The sequence below is a fragment of the Elephas maximus genome, chromosome 21, assembly GCF_024166365.1.
Source record: "Elephas maximus indicus isolate mEleMax1 chromosome 21, mEleMax1 primary haplotype, whole genome shotgun sequence".
In the NCBI taxonomy this organism is placed as follows: Eukaryota; Metazoa; Chordata; class Mammalia; order Proboscidea; family Elephantidae; genus Elephas; species Elephas maximus.
Window position 1 is genome coordinate 34,579,729 of NC_064839.1, and position 20,737 is coordinate 34,600,465.

At 46.7% G+C, this 20,737-nt stretch overlaps 2 protein-coding genes across 6 annotated transcripts in view; one reads left to right on the forward strand and one right to left on the reverse strand.

Annotated features, from left to right (window-relative positions):
• NFATC3 (nuclear factor of activated T cells 3) overlaps positions 1-13,506 on the forward strand; it is a 99,647-nt gene extending 86,141 nt beyond the window's left edge. The window contains exons 10-11 of one of the 2 annotated variants that reach the window (XM_049863733.1): positions 1,107-1,210; positions 11,279-11,367. In XM_049863733.1, coding sequence (XP_049719690.1) covers positions 1,107-1,207 — 101 coding nt within the window. In that variant the 3' untranslated portion in view covers positions 1,208-1,210; positions 11,279-11,367. Of the gene's footprint in view, positions 1-1,106; positions 1,211-11,278 lie in introns of both variants that reach the window. The other variant, XM_049863732.1, reaches the window with a different exon arrangement.
• Positions 7,191-20,737, reverse strand: ESRP2 (epithelial splicing regulatory protein 2). 4 transcript variants are annotated; one of them, XM_049863734.1, is made up of 16 exons: positions 20,429-20,737; positions 20,196-20,324; positions 18,583-18,696; positions 18,357-18,471; positions 17,932-18,030; positions 17,649-17,703; positions 17,469-17,579; positions 17,262-17,394; positions 17,140-17,182; positions 16,671-16,972; positions 16,338-16,550; positions 16,034-16,232; positions 15,701-15,887; positions 15,257-15,422; positions 15,069-15,174; positions 7,191-9,652 (listed from the first exon to the last, which is right to left on the reverse strand). In XM_049863734.1, exons 1-15 carry the CDS (start codon positions 20,624-20,626, stop codon positions 15,085-15,087), a joined length of 2,154 nt encoding a protein of 717 aa, XP_049719691.1. In that variant the 5' UTR covers positions 20,627-20,737; the 3' UTR covers positions 7,191-9,652; positions 15,069-15,084. The 4 variants fall into 4 exon arrangements, with proteins under 4 accessions (XP_049719691.1, XP_049719694.1, XP_049719695.1 ...); XM_049863737.1 differs by lacking the exons at positions 7,191-9,652; positions 20,429-20,737 and adding an exon at positions 19,626-19,987 and having other exon boundaries at positions 13,602-15,174; positions 20,196-20,284; XM_049863738.1 differs by lacking the exons at positions 7,191-9,652; positions 20,429-20,737 and having other exon boundaries at positions 13,602-15,174; positions 18,583-18,746; positions 20,196-20,285.

Below are 20,737 nucleotides of genomic sequence, written 5' to 3' on the forward strand. Positions count from 1 at the left end.
AAGATGAAGGTATTAATCAATGTTCACAGAGTCTTTAACAGATTCTTTCCTTTCTAGGGAAAATAAGTATTCTTCCAGAATCTATGGTAGGTCTTTTTTATTGAGGTTATACGGCAAAGGCCAAAAGTAATTCCTTATAGGCCTAAGGATGAAGCTTTATGTATTCTATTATGTTGTATTTTGAAATGTTTTAACTGGACATTCGAGTGCTTCACCCCCTAGCACAATACTGGCTAGTAGTGATTCTTCTTGAGTGAATGGTTTTCAGACATTTTTGTCAGCTTTCCACAGTAAAAAGTAAGTTTTATAACATGACAGTGCATACACACAAAAACACACAACTGACATGAAAGTCTCACAAACTTAATGGTGATTACAGGAAATGCTGTCTACTTTATTAAAGGAAATGTAGTCTGATATCTTCTCTTTTCCTTTTTTTTTTTAATACTGGTTTCATCTCACTGAAGTTGATTTCGTAACCTAATGGATATGAACTTTAGTTTAAAAAATACTCCTCTAACTATCCACGTTTCCCCCTCACTTGGAATAAAACCCCAACTGCTCACTGTGGCCTGTGGGACCCACCAGTCACTTCTCTCACAAAAAAAAAAAAAATTTTTTTTTTTTTTTTTTAATTAAGAAATACTCTTCTCCGACCCCCAAATTTGGCTGTGCATATAGTTTTCTGGCCCCTTCCTCTTATACATTTTGATTCTGTGTTCTGAAGTAGAGATATTTTGATGTATTTTTATCAGGTGCCCCTAATAATTCTGATGTAGCTAAGACAAGTATTTGGAAACTGCTAATCGATCTAATAAAAGCTACTTAACTTAAAATCAAATTTGTCTCTTAAAGTAATTGTAGCTCTCTTTAAATTGTTGTCCTTTTAATTAAAAAAAATAAATCAACCATTACCTAGACTATCTAGACTCCAATATTCATTTTATCTAATAAAGTGTGGGGAACCATTATATACAGTGATTGGCTGATGAAGGACAATTAAATTCCTCTTGATTATAGGATAAAAACAGGCTGGGCACCGTAGTGGATTAAGTTCACCCTCTGGTTTGTTCCATTCAGTAGTGATGTTGTCTTCTTTGACACAGACCAGTTTATGTCTGACTTGGAACACCAGCCATCAGGTTCAGCAGAGAAATGGCCTAACCACAATGAGCTCTCATGTCCAGCTCCTTTCTGGAGAATCTAGAGGGTGAGTGTTGATTGAAATTCATCATTGTTTTTGTGCCCATGTCTGGTATTTGCATGCAGTGGCTGGATTTGCATGTGCTACAGAGGAGGGGGTATGCACTGGCACCTTCTCGGTAGGCCCACTCATCATCTTTGGAGCTACACTTTAAGATTCTGCATTTTAAATCTAATCACACTCAAGCTCTCATACTTGAGCTTATCATTCTAGTCTGAGTTTGAATGAAAGGCAAGTGTTTAATTTGGTTTCTTGAAAGCATAGAGAGAGGTCCATATATATATATATGAATTCTATGGCTTGGGTGCAGAGCAGATTTGATTGCTGATCAGGTACGTGCATAAGCCTCCTCATTTCTGGTCACGTTTTGATGTGAAGCAGTATAGGGTGGAAATAAAACAGGAATGTTTTATCCATTTTTCAGAGGCAAGCTGGAGCATTAACCTTGGGCCTGTCCTGCAGACCTCTGTTTGCACTCCTCTTAGTTACCTGGGGATCCATTTGGAAGGAAGCCATAGTAGTGTACCCAGTGTCCATAGGGGAGTGGGCTGGGTCTTGGGCCTCTCAACCTAAGCAGCCTGCCCTCACTGTCACATCAGCTCCCTTCTTCAAAAACTCATAACCACTTAAAAAATCATATGATAGAAATAGTAAACATACAGAGTGTGATTTTCACAGTCCCATCTAAATTTTCTTTTAAAATTAACTTAGATTTGGAAGGGGCCTTACAAATCATTTCATACTAAATCTTTATACTTAGGGTACTGAAGCCTGCTGATTACCCATCAGACAAGGCATCAAAATGCTTACATCTCCCAGAAACTGGGCCTATCCTGGTCTCACAAGTTATTCTTATCTAACCATGAGAGGAATAAAAATGGTGACAGAATTCCTACAAGAGTACATATAAAGCTCTTAAGAGAGTTATAACCAGAAAGGACTTAAAAGAACTTCCTTATGTTATGAATGAGAAAATCAAGTACAGAAAGTAAATCGCCCTAGTCCTACCACAACCAAACCAGGACTCAGGCTCCTTTCTTCCAGTGTTTAGCCCAGTGCTTGGTCTGTATGTGTAGCAAAAAGTTGGTCATCAGTGACCTTGCGAAGAACTGTTTCCTTGGAGTGAAGGAACTAATGGGTGACTAAGGAGTGAATAGGAGGTGAGAACCATGCCTTCAGGATGTTAAGCCATGAAAGAGAGAACTAGATTTATGGGGGGAATGTGGGATTTAGGGTTTTTATTTGCTTGCTTGCTTGCTTTGCTTGCTTGCTTGCTTGCTTTGCTTGCTTGCTTGCTTGCTTTGCTTTGCTTGCTTGCTTGCTTGCTTGCTCGCTCACTTGCTTAAGACAGAGAGACTTATTTAAAGGCTGATGGGAAGGATCGAGGGCACTGGGTTTTTGGGAAGGATCGAGGTGGAGGAGGATAAATTGAAACTGATTAAAGATTTGGAAGGAGAAGAAAATTGATGGAGTAAGATCCTTGAGGAAGCAAGAGGATGGGATCCAGAGTACAGGTAGTAGAATGAGTTGCTTGGATTTATGATCCTCGAGCACAGGTTTGGCCTCTAGAGATAAAGATTTGGGAATCAACGATATATAGAAGTGGACAAGATTATTCAGAGGAAATGTACAAAGTAGAAGAAAAGGAAAAGGACAGAATCTTTTGATAATCCTAAAATGCTTCTGAGTCTCACATCTTAACCGAAATTGAAACGATTTATTCTTTAACATTTCAGTTTTTGCTGATACAAAAACGTACATGCTTATACTTGAGTATACTTTCAAGTACCTGTTTACTCAGCTAGAGATTTAATATTTGTCTTTGTTGAATGTTTGGAGTTACAGTCTTTTCCAGAACAAAGATCTTTATGGCACAGAGTGTATAGCATCACACATATAAGAGGTTACTTAAGAAGAAAGGACTCTTAATATCAGAACTGATCTCCCTCTCAGTCAGTTGTGGTGAAAAGAGTGTGATGATTGGCCTTTATAGTATTAGAGCTAATGTTAAAAGTGGAGGATGTCTTCTGATCCTTGTGCATGTTTTCAGTCTGTCTTGTAGTTGGGAACCATTTAGTGTTCAGCCTGAAATGTGAAATAAGTTAGTTTAAAACTTGGGATGATAGAGCTCAAGCTGATTATAATGGTTCTTCCTTAGAATACTTAAATATTCTTTGTTACTATTATGGTGATGAGTTCTATTTTCATTAATAATGTAAGCTAAGTTACAATAGCAGAGATCCCAAAATGCAGTGCTCAACCACATTGGAAGTTTCTCTTACATCACGTGGTAATTCAGAGATTAGGATTCCTTTCATTTTGTTGTTCCTCTATCTCCTTAGATATTGTCAAAGCAGAGTCACCACTATGACTGAGTCTGAGTCCATAGCAAGGTGGGAGGGAGGGCAGGGACACCAAAGTGTCCAAGTGACACCCAAGTTTTGGCCAGTCCCTACAGGAATTTGAATTCCTCAGGACCCCAGAGGTGGGAGCCCAAGCCCAGAATGCCCAGCCTGAAGAAAAAGCAAGGGGAGAAAGAGAGCAGAGGATTTGGGTAATTAACACTAAGCTCAAATTATTACTAGAAGACTGTGAAAGTGCTTGGTTGAAGTCTGACTCCTTGTCCTAAAAATCTTATTCAGGATTCAACTGTAGCAATTACTTGAGCATAATTTTTGTACTTGTTCAGAGTTCTCAAATTGTATTAAAGATTCAGTTGGAAAATAATTTTATTCAGCCCTCAGTATGTACCAAGCACTACGTACTAAGGATTCAGTGGAGAACAAGATAGGCAATGTCCCTGCCCTATTGGAACTTAAGATCTATTGACTACTGGTGAATTACATTACAAATAAGGGAATCCTGTAGTTTAATTTGGAAACCCTGGTGGCGTAGTGGTTAAGAGCTACGGCTGCTAAGCAAAAGGCTGGCAGTTCGAATCCACCAGGCGCTCCTTGGAAACCCTGTGGGGCAGTTCTGCTCTGTCCTATAGGGTCACTATGAGCCGTAATCGACTCGACGGCAGTGGGTTGGGTTGTTTTGTAGTTTAATTTATATTCGAGTGTAATCTACTTGAGTGCTACTTTGTGGAAAATCTTCTTGGCTTATCATAGTCTTAAAATCTTAAACTGTCGGAAACTTTCCAGGTTGCTTCAGCTGAGTGAGGTTAGGCATACCAGGCAAAAGAACGGAGTGTTGGTAAGGGGGAGCAGAAATAACACAACTTTGATCAAGCTTTTGCTATAAACACCACCACCTGGCTATTTCAGAAAACAGTGTTCTCATCCTTATCATTGTTAAGTAGGTGGGTGGGTAGTGCTAGATCTGGCCCCTCGTGCTCCGGAAAATGTAAGCAGTGATTTCCTCGAAGATGACACAGGAAAAAAAATACATCATGTGGTTTTTGATGATGATAAATCACCATTTTTAATCTGCTTATGTTTTTAAAACTTGAACAATGAAATAAGAATTGAAAAAGGTATGGTCATGGCAGCCTGGAACATCTCTGAAGTTACTGTCTTTGGAAGGGGTAAGCGATAAGATGAATATGAGCTGAGAATTTATGTTATTTACGTATGTTTTTGGCTTTTCGCTACTATAGTGAGTCTTGCTTAAAAAATAGATACTGTCAAAGTCAGATATGTTAGTCTTAATAACTCTCTGGTTCCCTTTCTACCCCACTACCTAGTGAACTTTCAGTGTACTAGTTCCAAATAGCTTCCAAGCAGTTGATTAAATTAGAATCCATTTATTCAGTCATCATACATTGGTGTTTCCCTAGTGTTAAGGTCCTTGCCCTGCAGGAGCTTAACAACCTATTTGGAAGACAGAGCATGATAATGCCTGCTGATAAGCTAATCTAATGTGATGACTAGTGTTGGAGGCCACACACAGGGCTTGTGGGCCATCCTTATGCTCCCCCTTAGCATGAGACTAGTCCGTAGACCCATGGAATCTACACTGAAAACACAGATTCTTCCTTGCCTGATACGTGACTTGGAAGAACAGAGGTGCCAAGGGCTGCCCTACTTGCTTATGCCCTCTTTATATTCCCACTTTTACATACCATATTAGAGTTTTTTCCCCCTCCATTATACTGAAGAAACTAAAGATAAAATGTACTGTCATGCGAAGGATCTTCATAACTTCATTTACATAATAACTATTCCAGTGAGTTATTTCTCGCAAGTCAGGAGTCCCTTTAGATTATATTGCGTTCTTTGTAAAAGCATCATGAATGGTCAATGAACCTAGCCTGACAAATTTACTTAAAAAGTATCTTCTATCTGACAAAGACCTTTTTAAGTTTGTACCTGTTGCCCTTGAGTCAATTCTGACTTACAGCAATCCTATGGCACAGAGTACAACTGCTCCATAGAGTTTTCAATGAGCAGCCAGTAGATTTGAACTGCCTGCCTTTTGGGGAGTAGCCAAGCTCTTAACCGCTGTGCCACCAAGACTCCTAAATTTGTACAAGTGACCTTCAATTCAAAAATTGATCTCAATTAGTGAGTATTAACTCTGCATCACTGATGAATCATCACCCTTTTGTGACTGAATTCATTTGATGTCTAGTTCCTACTTTATTATTATTCTGCATTCAAAACTAACCATAGTTAAGCCAATCTTCATCCTTCATTTCTTTACATATCTTCTAAGTGCTGCCACCTTAAAACTTATTTTTTGACATAAAACCACAGACTTCTGCACCTGAAAGAGACCATACTAGCCCAACACCATCATTGCATAGATAAGGAAATGGAGTCTTAACAATATGAAGTAACTTGTGTCCAAGGCCACATATGGAGTTAATAGCAGAGGCTGTACTCAAATCAAACCTAATTCCTAAGCTACCCCTCTGCTTACATATTTGCTTTGCCTGGTCCTGTCTTCTCACTGGAGCACAATGCTACTCCCACTTATTATTTTCAGCCTTATGTTTCCGCAGCACCAAATCCTTTAGTGCAAAACTTCCATGCTTCCAGATTTCTAGTGAGTATGAAGATTCTTAGGGAGTCCCTGGGTGGCACAAACTGTTAAGTGCTTGACAGCTAGCTGAAAGGATGGTGGTTTGAACCCACCCAGAGGTGCCTCAAAAGGCAGACTTGGCGATCTGCTTCCAAAAGCTTAAAACCTTGAAAACCCCGTAGAGCATTTGTACTCTGCACACATGGAATTGACTTGACAACAATTAACAACATGAAGACTCGTAAATCTTCTTGATCTGACTATTCACTGTAGCTCCCAGCCCCTGGATTTTTCCTTTTGGATGTTCTCATTTCCAGTTCCGTTTCCCCACCTAATCTACCACCTTCCTCCTCTAAACTGCTCCTTTCTTAGCTTTTTTCTAACAGTGACAGCACCATTCTTTTCTAGACTGAAAACCTTGGTAGTGAATCAGTCCTTCTTTTCTCTCCCCTTCATACTGTCACCACACTAGTATCACCACATTTGCCAAGTCCTTTGCACTTTCTTTCTCCTAATGGCTTCCCTACTTCTCTACGTTTTTTTTTTTTTTTTGATAACAGCTTTCTTGAGATATAACTAACATACCATGAAATTCACCCTTTTAAAGTGTACAGTTTCTTAGTTTTTTAGTGTATTCACAGAGCTGTGTAACCATCACCACTATCTAATGTTAGAACATTTTTATAACCCCAAAAAGAAACACTGTACCGATTTGTAGTTACTCCCTGTTCTTCCACACCACACCACCTCTGCCCCCTGCAACTATTAATTTACTGTCTCTCTGGATTGTCCTATTCTGGACATTTCATATAAATGGAATCATACACTATGTGGTCTTTTGTGTCTGGCTTTAAGGTTCACCCATGTTATAGATGTATTAGTACTTTCTTCGTTTTTAAAGCCAAATACTGTTCCATTTGGTTTATCCATTTATCAGTTGGTGGACATCTGGGTTGTTTCTACATTTTGACTTTTGTGAAATAATGCTGCTGTGGTCATTTGAGTATAAGTTGTTTGCTTTTCTTTATTGTACTTTAGATGAAAGTTTACAGAACAAACTAGTTTCTCATTAAATAGTATACATACTGTTTTGTGACATTGGTTCACGACCCCACCACATGTCAGCACTCTCCCTTCTTAACATTGGGTTCCTCGAGTATAAGTTTTTATGTGGATATATTTTCAGTTATCTTGGGTGTATACCTAGGGGAAAAATTAATATAGAATCTTTACATGATAAAGAGTGAAATAGTATGAGACTTAAAAGTTCTTATTTGGGAGATTTGAGGTTTCCCTTCTATATTGGTTCTGTAAGATTGAAATTGTTTACACTGGACCTGGAAAAGCTCTGTGCTGCTCCCTATGGTACTTGGCACATCAGGAAAACCAACAGAAGAGAGCCTATAGTCAGAAAGGATCACAAACAATACAAATGCTCTCACATAATAGAGGGTGGTTGTATTAGGATGTTGTTGTTGTTGTTAGGTGCCGTCGAGTCGGTTCCGACTCATAGCAACCCTATGCACAACAGAAAGAAACACTGCCCAGCCCTGCACCATCCTTACAGTCGTTGTTATGCTTGGGCTCATTGTTGCAGCCACTGTGTCAATCCACCTTGTTGAAGGTCTTCCTCTTTTCCGCTGACGCTGTACTCTGCCAAGCATGATGTCTTTCTCCAAGGACTGATCCCTCCTGACAACATGTCCAAAATATGTAAGACGCAGTCTCGCCATCCTTGCCTCTAAGGAGCATTCTGGCTGCACTTCTTCCAAGACAGATTTGTTCATTCTTTTGGCAGTCCGTGGTATATTCAATATTCTTCGCCAACGCTACAATTCAAAGGTGTCAGCTCTTCTTCAGTCTTGCTTATTCTTTGTCCAGCTTTCACATGCATAGGATGTGATTGAAAATACCATGGATTGGGTCAGGCATACCTTAGTCTTCAGGGTGACATCTTTGCTCTTCAACACTTTGAAAAGGTTCTTTGCAGCAGATTTGCCCAATGCAATGCATCTTGATTTCTTGACTGCTGCTTCCATGGCTGTTGATTGTGGATCCAAGTAAAATGAAATCTCTGACAACTTCAGTCTTTTCTCCGCTTATCATGATGTTGCTCACTGGTCCAGTTGTGAGGATTTTTGTTTTCTTTATGTTGAAGTGTAATCCATACTGAAGGCTGTGGTCTTTGATCTTCCTTAGTAAGTGCTTCAGGTCCTCTTCTCTTTCAGCAAGCAAGGTTGTGTCATCTGGATAACGCAGGTTGTTAATGAGTCTTCCTCCAATCCTGATGCCCCATTCTTCTTCATATAGTCCAGCTTCTCCAATTATTTGCTCAGCATACAGATTAAATAGATATGGTGAAAGAATACAACCCTGACGCACACCTTTCCTGACTTTAAACCAATCAGTATTCCCTTATTCTGTTCGAACAACTGCCTCTTGATCTATTTAAAGGTTCCTCATGAGCACAATTAAATGTTCTGGAATTCCCATTCTTTGCAGTGTTATCCATAGTTTGGTATGATCCACACAGTCGAATGCCTTTGCATAGTCAATAAAACACAGGTAAACATCCTTCTGGTATTCTCTGCTTTCAGCCAGGATCCATCTGACATCAGCAGTGATATCCCTGGTTCCACATCCTCTTCTGAAACCGGCCTGAATTCTGGCAGTTCCCTGTCGATACACTGCTGCAGCCATTTTTGAATGATCTTCAGCAAAATTTTGCTTGTGTGTGATATTAATGATATTGTTCTATAATTTCCACAATGGGTTGGATCACCTTTCTTGGGAATAGGCATAAATATGGATCTCTTCCAGTCAGTTGGCCAGGAAGCTGTCTTCCATATTTCTTGGCATAGATGAGTGAGCACGTCCAGCACTGCATCTGTTTGTTGAAACATCTCAATTGATATTCCATCAATTCCTGGAGCCTTGTTTTTCACCAGTGCCTTCAGAGCAGCTTGGACTTCTTCCTTCAGTACCATTGGTTCCTGATCATATGCCACCTCTTGAAATGGTTGAATATCGACTAATTCTTTTTGGTATAATGACTCTGTGTATTCCTTCCATCTTTTGATGCTTCCTGTGTCATTTAATATTTTCCCCATGGGCCTTGTGTGTTGCTGTGATGCTGGAAGCTATGCCACCAGTATTCAGATACCAACAGGGTCACCCATGGAGGACAGGTTTCATCTGAGCTTCCAGACTAGGAAGAAGGACATGGCAGTCTACTTCTGAAAAGCATTAGCCAGTGAAAACCTTATGAATAGCAGCAGAACAGTGTCTGATATAGTGCTGGAAGATGAGCCCCCCCAGGTTGGAAGGCACTCAAAAGATGAGTGGGGAAGAGCCGCCTCCTCAAAGTAGAGTCGACCTTAATGACGTGGATGGAGTAAAGCTTTTGGGACCTTCATTTGCTGATGTGGTACGACTCCAAAGGAGAAGAAACAGCTGCAAATATCCATTAATAATCGGAACCTGGAATGTACAAAGTATGAATCTAGGAAAATTGGAAACCGTCAAAAATGAAATGGGACACATGAACATTGATATCCTAGGCATTAGTGAGCTGAAATGGACTGGTATTGACCATTTTGAATCGGACAATCATATAGTCTACTATGCTGGGAATGACAACTCGAAGCGGAATGGTGTTGCATTCATCGTCAAAAAGAATGTTTCAAGATCTATCCTGAAGTACAACGCTGTCAGTAATAGGATAATATCCACACGCCTACAAGGAAGACCATTTAATATGACTGTTATTCAAATTTATGCACCAACCACTAGGGCCAAAGGTGAAGAAATAGAAGATTTTTATCAGCTGCTGCAGTCTGAAATTGATGGGACATGGCAGTCAAGATGCATTGATAATTACTGGCAATTGGAATGCGAAAGTTGGAAACAAAGAAGGATCAGTAGTTGGAAAATATGGCCTTGGTGATAGAAACAATGCCAAAGATCGAATGATAGAATTTTGCAAGACCAACAACTTCTTCATTGCAAATACCTTCTTTCACCAACATAAACGGCGACTATACACATGGACCTTGCCAGATGGAACACACAGAAATCAAATTGACTACATCTGTGGAAAGAGATGATGGAAAAGCTCAATATCATCAGTCAGAACAAGGCCAGGGGCCGACTGTGGAATAGACCATCAATTGCTCACATGCAAGTTCAAGCTGAAACTGAAGAAAATCAGAGCAAGTCCACGAGAGCCAAAATATGACCTTGAGTATATCCCACCTGAATTTAAAGACCATCTCAAGAATAGATTTGATGCATTGAACACTAGTGACCACAGACCAGACGAGTTGTGGAATGACATCAAGGACATCATCCATGAAGAAAGCAAGAGGTCACTGAAGAAACAGGATAGAAAGAAAAGACCAAGATGGATGTCAGAGGAGACTCTGAAACTTGCTCTTGAGCGTCGAGCAGCTAAAGCAAAAGGAAGAATTGATGAAGTAAAAGAACTGAACAGAAGATTTCAAAGGGCCTCTTGAGAAGACAAAGTAAAGTGTTATAATGACATGTGCAAAGAGCTGGAGATGGAAAACCAAAAGGGAAGAACACGCTCGGTGTTTCTCAAGCTGAAAGAACTGAAGAAAAAATTCAAGCCTCGAGTTGTATTCGAATAGGGTGACAAAATAACCCAAAATATTTATTCTCATTCACTTTACATATGAGGTGACTCTGTAGAATTAAGATCACAAAAGGAAAACTGTCTCCCAATTGGGTGCAAATTAAGGAAAAGTTAGATTAAGGTGAATACTCATTTCAAGAGTGTCCTATCTTCTGCTCCAGGACACCAGCTTTTAGAGTAAGGGTAAGAATGTTCCCTTGTTCTGTCAGCCATCCCCTTTCCCATCCCAAACTGAACTACAAAGGAGAGAAGGAGGGGTCTGGAGCAGCTTGTAGAATGATGTTCCTGTCTCTGATGCCATTCAGTGTAAGAGCAGGCTTCATAAACTGCCTTTACATTTACCGAAAGCCAGGGAAAGGGGAACATGTCTTTGAAGTGGAGCTCAGTGTTGAGTGTCATATAGTCAGTCACTCAGAGGTCACTAATCATACTCTCCTTTTCTTGTTTTTCAGTGAACGAGATCATTGGGAGAGACATGTCCCAGGTTTCTGTTTCCCAAGGAACAGGGGCGAGCAGACAGGCTCCCCTCCTGGGTCCCAAGTCCCTGGATTCAGGAAGACCCGAGGACCTCTAACAGTTCTCACTGCAGCTTTGTGTCCTTATGCTTCTCTCCTTGGACCTTTTGGACTCCAACTCTGCGGTCTTCGGGACTAGCACCAAGAGTTGAGATCACCATTCGTGGGAAAAGCGGCAGTCCTCTGCCTCGGGCTTTGGGTAGATTTTGTAAAAGAACAAGGAGCAGCATAGACTGTTTGAGCTTTGGGGAAATGAGCTTTTGCTTTTTGTATTTAAATAGGATACTTTTATATGATGGGTGCTTTTGAGTGTGAACGCAGCAGGCTCTCCATTTCAGAGGTGCTGCTTTTGCAGGTGACCTGGTTACTTAGCTAGGATTGGTGATTTGTACTGCTTTATGGTCATTTGAAGGGCCTTTTAGCTTTGATGATGTTTTTAAAATAGGAACTTTTGATAAAACCTTCCAGAGGCAAACAAAAAAGAAAAAAAATATATATATATCCTAAGCCCACGCCTATGCCTCAGAAACTCAGCATGTGTCCTGAAGCCTTTCATAGATTCATAGGAAGTAAAGCCAAATGTAGCTCATACCTCTTTATAAAAGTAAACTGTTGTTAGAATGAGAAGAGACCATTCCATCATTGAAGTGTTGGAATATAAGAAGACATTCCAGAGCATAGCTTTTTTTTTTAACTTTCTAGGTAACCTTCCTGCAATCTCTCCATACTGGCTCCATGTTGAAATTGCTTTTTCCCCCCAGGACCTTGGTAAGATGGCTACATGTAAGGTGACTTTGAAAGGTGGGTTTCAGCTTGGTAGCTTTCCTTTCTTGCCATCTTAGAAACAAGTAGGCTGTGGAGTGCTTTTCCTCTTTGTATCCTCTGGTCCCAGAAGGTTTCCCAGGTAGGAGCACCAGCCTTTGTCTATTCTGTCACCTTTGAAGCCAGTCTCATGATGGTTTAGGTAATTTTGCTGGTTCTAACTGACCTCTAGGCGCCAAGTGTGTCAGGAGGTAAGCGTACATAAGCTATGCTTCAAGACAGGAGCACAGAAAATGTAGGACTCCAGAGGAGAAGATTTTAAGATTCACACTGGCATGGAAGGCTTCCTTCATTCTGTTTACAGCCTGAAATGATTCTGGCTTACCCTCACTGGTCTGCATGGCCTGGAAACCAGCTTTTTCCCAAAAAGGCTTTGAGGCAAATCCAGAAATGAGGTGGTATGACAGACCTGACCCTCCACACCAAAGATGCCCTGGTGCTGCTGCTGGTAAGACTGGTGCCCAAGGCAGGGGCCAGCAAGAAACCCCAGCCTGCTGTCTACCAAAGGAGGTACCCAAGGCGGGTACCTTTTTCAGACCCTGCCTTCACCCCTGCCCCTAATGGGATCAGTTACCTGTTCCAAGTTCTGGGCCTCTTTTAAAAACCCTGAAGTGTACAGCATATTTTCAGATGAAATAACGTATGTTCATTTATTCAGGAAGCAAATTTATTGAGTGCCTATGACATGTGAGACAGTGTGCTGGGCTGATCAAAGGCTTGGCGCTGTTATTCCAGGGAATTGTAGGCCTTAGATGCCAGGACTCTTTGCAGAGCCTAAGTGAGGCCTGGGCTGAGGGAGCCGGTTAGTTGCTTACCTCTAGTCAGGCAGGTGGGACCTCTCAACCCAGGATGAGGAAGTATGGTCTTTTTTTCTTTTCGAAACCATGATGTTTTAGATTTCCCCTTTAAAACTAGTTAAAGAAAAAAGTCCTTCAGCAAATCACTCTGGCCCCTCTTAGAGCTGTTTTCATTTTTTCTTTGAAAGTGAGTTTTGTATCAAAGTATGGATAGTGAGATTTGCTTCAGGGCCTGTGATAGGAAGCCTGCAGCTTCCTTGGCCCAGGTTAGGAGTATGGGGGCAGGTCTCTCTGATGAAGTTTCATAGAGATGGCCAGATTCGCCTCCACCCTTCTGTCCCTGGTATAGCTGCCTCACTTGGGGTTCTTGCAAGAAGTCCCCTTGCAAGACCCTTTGGGGGTTGGTTGCTCTGCTGCCCTCAAGAATAAAAGCCTTTATGATCCAGAGTTGCTATGCACCAAATTTTGATGCCTTTTAAATACCTTGATGCCTGTAGCACTAGAAATGCTTTCCTATTTAAAATAAAAGTCAAATTTTAAAATAGAGCTTTGTATACTATGTAAGCTGTTTTGTATTGGCTTTGTAAAAGCTTTGGTGTAATAGTCAATATTTTTTGGTGTTGTAGATAAACACTTAAATTTTTGTGCAACATAGTGGTGTTAAAGCACACACCATCCATTGGACTATGCAAATTGATTTCCAGTAGCAGCACCGAGCAACTGGGCGCATGATAGCACCTGTCCTTTCTCTTCCAACGCATTCCAACCCATTCTAGATCATGGGTTGAGGAATGGGATGAGCAACCTTCAGCTTACTGGAGATAAAGAGAAACGGGACTGAAAGAACAGATGTCTGAGTTCATGTGTGGTGCTGCTGCCCAATGTGCAACCCACCCACCCCCAGGGCTCACCAGTAGCACCAGAGCTCTGCTGGGCCTGGCTGTGAAGCCCTGCTTTTGATACTCAGAATAGACGGTTATCGTTAAGACTAAGATGGGCTCAAGTTGAAACCTTGTATTTTATAAAATGGATGTTCAGTGAAAGAACTGGTTCTCAGTTATGTTTACAACACTTGGGATTGTGTTTTCTTTTACATTTTGTACTTTAAAACCTTTTACAGGAGTGCAGTGCTCCTTACACAAATACAAAGGGAAGAAGAGCCAGCAGTTCAGGCTCCTCAGTTGTAGTGCTGAAGTAAAATAAACGGTGACAGGCCGACAGTCTCCTTTTTGAAATCTCTCTGAGTTTTCCTCCGGCTGGGGCTGGTGTAGAGCCCCTCTCTCTGGGGGCCAAAGCTAAGGGCACCACGGCTTTCTACGGAGGAGAGGGTAGAGTTCCAGATTCCTTCTGAGGCTTCAGTTATGCACCCTTTAATGGATGCAAAGGACATTCCACTGCTGGGTTCAGGACAACTGTCCCAAGGTATGCATGAAAAGTAGGCAGAAAGTCCCCTTTAAAATTCAAACCTGAGGCTTCGTGCAGGGGCCTCTTGCCCCCTAGTGTTCTCTGGGGATACTGCAGCATAGTCCATGAAAACAGCGCCTTTTGATAATCCTTGTGCTGAGCTGGAGGGGGGGGCTAGTATCCTTACAGGAGTCTCTTTGCCTCTTTGCCTCCAATCAGAAGGGTTACAGGGAGGCAGAGCATCAGAAGCTTTACTCAGAAACTCAGATGGACCCTTGATTCTCCCAGGAGTCATACATCAAAGGCACAAGGGCTTACATTTTAAAAAAGAAAGCCTGGTGTGGACCTGGCAACCCCACAGAACCTGTGGGCAGGACCATGTCCAGAACAGACCAGAGGCTCTCCAGGTACCACTCAGGAGGCTCAAGTCAAACCATCAGGAGCAGGTAGCACCATTCCACACCCAGGTCAGGCTATCAGGAGCAGGTAGCACATTCCACCCCCAGCCCTGCATGCAGGGTCCAGCCATCATCTTTGGAGAGAACAGGCAGAGGAATAAATGGGGGTTGAAGCTGGGGCTTGGGCTCCTCTGGGTGCCTTCTGAGAGCTTTAACTAGCCATAAAGAAGCCACCGGATTGAGGCACTGGTCCTCTTGATACAGGAGGGAGGGGCATGTTAGCTGAGGATGTCAGCTAGCTCTTACCTCCTGGCTCCCTCACCTACAAACACACCCACTCTTTGGGGGCCTGTAGCACAGTGCGAGGCAGGTCACCAACAGGCATCAGACTGGTGTAGTCATCAGGGGCTAGCTGCAGAAAAATGAACAGAGATTTAGGGCAGGGAACTTTAGGCTCAGCCAGGTACCCAAGCCCTCCAGCTACACAACCTCACCTGGTAGGCCTGGAAGACACTGAGCAGATCCTTCATACCAGCTGTGTATGGAACACCCTGCATACGAACCAGGGCTCCTGGCTGGGACAACACCGAGGTGGGGGCAGAGGCCAGGGCGGCAGGGGGTGTGGTGAGGTAGCCCACAGTGGTAGGGGAGACTGGGGGACTAGAGTAAGAAAGGCAGGGATTCAGCAATCTCACCTGTGGCCCATACCAAAGCCTGCCTCCTTATTTCGTTTGCCTCTGCCTTCTGCTTAGCTCCATTCCTCCTCCCTAAACCCCCTGCATGCACTCTCCTTGCCCATCTAGTTTGTACATAGCACCAGCCAGCCGGCACTTGTCACTCTCCTGTCATCTCAGAATTAAGTCTGTGCTCCAAGAAGGGGATCAGACAGCATCCCAACCAGGATGGGGCACTGTGGGGTTGTCTTGGCAGCAGGGTACCTGGGGTAGTAGGCTGTGTAGTTCATGTAGAGCTGAGTGGCTGGCCCTGGGTAGTAGGCAACCGGGGTGGGGGTGGCAGGAACCCTGGCAGCCGGGAGCAGTGCCGAAGAGGGATACAGAGCTGCTGTCTCAGTGGGAATGAGGGCTGGGGTAGCATGGAAGGTGGCATAGGCAGGTGGCGAGAGGCCTGGAGGCAGAAGTAGAGAGCGCATCTGCTGAGAGCCAGCACTGCTCTGGGTGGGGTAGCCAGAAGAGTCTCCACTGTACAAAGTGGGGGCTACAATGGCCTGGCCCGCACTTGCCTCCTCCTTCCCCAGCCCCTGGGGCACTCACAGGGCAGCTTGCAGGGCGGAGGGGACATGCCACTGCGGCCCAAAGTGCCCCCCATCAGCACACGGCTCATCTCCTCTGTGGAGCAGGGGACCACCTCCACGTAGCGTTCCTTCATCACCTTCTTATGGCAACGTTGAGCAGCAGCGAGGGCCCGCTCTGCTGACGTCATCTGGATGAAGGCGTCACCCGATGGCCGGCCCTGTTCACACTGTCTTGTAAGCATGTGCAAAAGGGCCTTACCCCTAACCACACACCCTTCTCTCACCATAAATGTGTGTGTGTCCCCCACTGACAGCAACCTCACCTGCTGGTTGAGCACCATGTGCACACCGTGGGGCCGGATGTCAGCCGCTGCCTCCCCCAGGAAGCTTAGGATGTCTTCAATGGTGGCTGTGTAGGGCAGGCCTCGAAGACGTACACAATCCCTCCCGGTCCCAGCTACCAGTGGGAAGGGGATGGGCAGCAGTGGGGCAGTAAGAGTGGGAAGGAGCGAGCTGGATGCATATCGATTCAGGACCTAGTATGGAAGGCAGCAACAGGCTGGTCATGCCAAGTGCGCAGGGGGCACAGAGGACCTAAGGAGTACCCTGGGGTAGAAGCATGTTGGGGTGGGGTGTGGTGAGCCCTGAGTGCTTACCTGCTGCACCTCAGCTGCAGTGCTCCGGAAGAGTTCGATGTATCGCTTACCCAGCATACCCTTGTGCCTGCGCAGGGCAGCCTGTGCCAACTCCTCACAGGCAAAGAGGGCAAAGGCATCACCAGTGGGCCGGCCGTCAGGGTGGCGCACAAAGAGCAGCCCATCAGCACCCCCAGTCACTGGGCACTCTGGCCCCAGGAAGGCCAGCACATCTGCAGGCCCAGCTGAGAAGGGCAGTCCCCGCAGCCGCAGGATCACCTGGTCTTCCCGTGACAGGAAACGGACCACCTCTAATGATGTGCCTGGGTGGGGGACATGGGAGTCAGCGTGGGAGTCACTTGCTTCATTCATACCCTCCCAAATCTCCAGCCACACCTGGCACATGGGAGCAAAAACGTGAGGAGTGGCATGGAAGTGGGATGTGGATCAAGAACCAGGGGGAGCTAGGGCCTGTTGAGAGCACACTCACCCCCTGCGATCTTTACAAATTCTTCCCCCGTGGCTTTATACACCTGTGGGTAGAGTGGCAACAGCCTATGGGTCTCAGGCCTCCTCAGCTCTGTCCTGCTCCAGCCCCAGCTCAAGCCTCACCTCGATATAACGGATACCCATATGGTGCTTGTGCCTCTGCAGTGCTAGGTCCCGCTGCTCACTGTCCACAAAGCGGATGAGGGCCTCGCCATTTCTGCGGCCCTGGGCATTGAGGCAGAGTGCTACACCGCCCCTGGGGAGCAAGTGCTGCGTTAGTGCCTCCTGGGCAGGCCTGCCCTCCTGGGCTGCTTGTCGTGCTGCACCCACCTGGCAATGTTGAGCCCTTTGAAGAAGCGAGCCACATCCTGGTCTGATGACTGCCAGGGCAACCCACGGGCCCGTATCACAGTCTCACTGTCCACCACGTCAGTCTTGCTGCTGTGGGGGCAGGACACAGGGTCAGAGCTGTCCAGCTGTTGTCACCCACCCCCCTGTCCCCACACTTACCACGGCCCTGTCTCATATTTCTGCTTTACGACCTCGGGCTTTGAAAATAATTGACCTAAGAGGAGATGACATGGGGGTCAGCAGGGACTGATGGAGGAGGTCTCCCCACCAAGCTCTGCAAAAAGAGGACAGTGGAGGGGGATGAGGAGGTGACAAAAGGGCTTCCACTTTGTAGTCTCTCAGAGAGATTGACAAATGGGGAGAGAAACTTTGAGTAAGTAATAGGTAGGTGTTTCGCCTCCTGCCCCTAAAAACAGGTGACAGGTGGTGAGGGAAACCTTACCGCTGGGCCCTTCCAGCAGGTGGAGGATGATGGCTACCATTGTTTTCACTTCCCAGACTCCAAAGTCGTCCTCTGTGGCGTCTGTTTCCAGCCCCAAATCTATGGGCAGTGAAGTCATGATGAAGAAATCCCAGCATGAGAGGCCCTGGAGCAACCAGCATGGGGACGCTAACCGTGGTCACACCTGGGCGCAAGTCTTCTACACAGACACACGCAGGACCCCAGCAAACACATTTGTTTAGCCCAGCTGATGTATGCACTTACAGGTCCCCAGCCCAGACACATGTAGACATGCCCACATTCCAAATGGATCCCAGCACAGACACAAAGACACGTATGTGTCCATGTAACCCACCAGCACGCACATACTGATACTTAGAGCCTCCAGCCACCCTTCCACCCTAGGCCTGCTGAATCACAGATACCCTGTGCCATGGTGGCCACGGTGAGGTCTCTGGTAGGGCAGATACTCGGGTGCCGCATATGGAATTCTCTGCGGAGGTCGTAGAAGGAGAAGAAGGTGTCGGGGAGCACCAGGTTCTGGGGGCATACAGGGAGGGGGAGTAAATGGAGGAACTGAGCTGCCCTGCCCACCCCTGCAGCAGGGGTCTGAGAACCCTACCTCCCCTCATCGTGCCCTTAGTGGCATACCTTCCGGGAGGCCTCAGGGTGCAGGACCTGTCGCAGCAGCTGCTGCCCATCAGTGCAGAGCATATAGGGGCCCCCGCCAAGCAGAGCTACGTCCCCACTCACCAGCTGTGAGAACTGGGGGTGGAAGTGGGGAGGAGACAGACTCACACCTGGGCAGGGAGGCACTGGGGCCAGGAGAAGGGAGAGGAAGGCTGCAAAGCTGGTTCTGCCAGATGTTCAGCCCTACCCTGCAGGCCACGCCTGCTGGGCGTGGCCCTGTGCCTCTCCCCCAGCCCACTGTCACTTCCTCCAGGCCAAATGGGGGCAGTCAAACATCACCCAAGCCCCCATCACATGCAGAGTCAAGGAGTCTGGAGTGGAGCCAGAGCAAACACCTGGTGTAGTGGGACTAGCAGGTGGGAAGGGGCGGGGCAGAGCAGGTTAAACCTGTCCCTGACCAGGCACCACCCTCAGACAGGTGGGGGAGGCCCAGGCCTGCCAGAGGCCCAGACTGCTCATGGTCAATGACAGCCCCGCCTCCAGGTCTGACCAACCAAGGGGCAGAGACGCTCCAAGGACAGAGCTCTACACCTGGAAGCCAGGGGCAGCCTGAGCTTTGACCCACACCCTATCGACCGGCTGGCACTGAGCTGTTTGCTCATAGAGGGGGTGGCACTTCTGAGGCTGCCCAGCCCCTCCCCCAGCCTCCACCCCTGCTATAGAACAAGTACTGAGAACAGGTCCATGGACCCCCCCCCGCCGCCAACTGTGACGATCTGAGGCTGGCAGAGTAAAGGCAACCCAGCTGTCCTCCAACACGCTTCCCCAGTGGGGGCCAGTCTGGGAGCTCTTCTGGAACAGACTCAGAAGCAACATCTTTGTACCTCAGTTTCCCCATCAGGAACCACCACAGTTGGAGTACCAAAGAGTTTGTGCCGTTAGGCACTTAAGGCTCATTACAGTCTGCTAGAGTCAGGCAAAGGGTGGGCACATAGCAAAAACAAGAAAAAGAAAACAGCAATGGGCACCGCCTCCCACTTCAGCCACTGCAGCACTCTAAGCACCTTGCAAGCAGGTAGCTCCCAGGCAGGGTCCGGGCAGCGCCCACGCCTGGCCAGCCAGCAGGACAGGCCTAGACGGGCAGCTCACACCTGGCGGCTTCTGCCTCTGGGGCAGACACTGCCCTACGCCCCCGCCCCAGCGGCTCCCAGGAGAGCGGGTGGGCCAAGGGCGCGGGCGGCAGGGCAGTGACCTATGGCCAAGACCAGGCCCCTCGGCCCTTTCTGCTTCCGGCTGCTGCTCTGGGACACCCGGCCGCGCAGGATCCCAGAGGCATCTCAGCCTCGCTCCTCCGCCTGCCGGGAACTCTGGGAGGGCTCCCACGGTCTCCATCCCCACCCTCCATTAGTAGTGGACCCTGGAAAGGCTGAAAAGTAAGGCGCCCCAAGAAGGGCCATCAAACTCGGACACACGTACACGCGGGAGTTGCTGAAAGCTTCAAACAACAGGAACCCGTCCTACCGCCCAGGCCAGTTGGTCCCAGAGCGCCAGGCCTGGCCTCCTGCCGCCTCTCCCGCCAGGAAATATCCCCGCAGCCCAGCCGTGCCGCCACCCATCCTAGCCCCAGAGCTCACCTGCTGCAGCACCTTGTCCAGTGGCTCGGCCCGTGCCAGGCTGTCGGCACTAAGGCCGCTCGCCTCGCGGCACTGCGGACTCAACGCAGCTGTCTGGGCGCGCACTAGGGACTTGTGGAGTGTCCCCACCTGCGGGCGGCAGGGAAACCCAATCAGCCACTGCGCCTCCCGTCCCCCCCCCTCCCACGGCTCTGCAGTTCCCCAGGGGCCCTGCTGCCCCCTTTCCATACTACCTGGCGACTCCGAGGCTCCACCGCTTGCCAGACTAGAAGGATTAAGTCGGTCTCGTCGGAGCCCAAGTCGGGCCCCAGCGCACCGGCTGTGGCCCCAAACAGTACGACTAGGGTTCCGGGCCCGGAGCAGGGGTCTGCCGCAGAATCAGCGGCGGGGTCCGGACCGGGAGGCGGTGGCTGGGGCGGCGGTGGAGTCATGGCCACAGAGGAAGGGGGCACTCGGCCAGACACACGCGGACCGACGAGGCGCACGCACGCACAAACCGACGGCAGACGCGGACCAGCTTGGGCGGGACACAGTGTGTCGGG

Coding starts and splice junctions, on each gene's coding strand:
- ESRP2 (XM_049863734.1), bottom strand. CDS start 20,626: ATGACTCCACCGCCGCCCCAGCCACCGCCTCCCGGTCCGGACCCCGCC. Junction 17,183..17,261: donor TGGGTATCCGTTATATCGAG/GTGAGGCTTGAG, acceptor CTCTACCCACAG/GTGTATAAAGCCACGGGGGA. Junction 16,551..16,670: donor CTGCAGCTGAGGTGCAGCAG/GTAAGCACTCAG, acceptor CTTCCATACTAG/GTCCTGAATCGATATGCATC.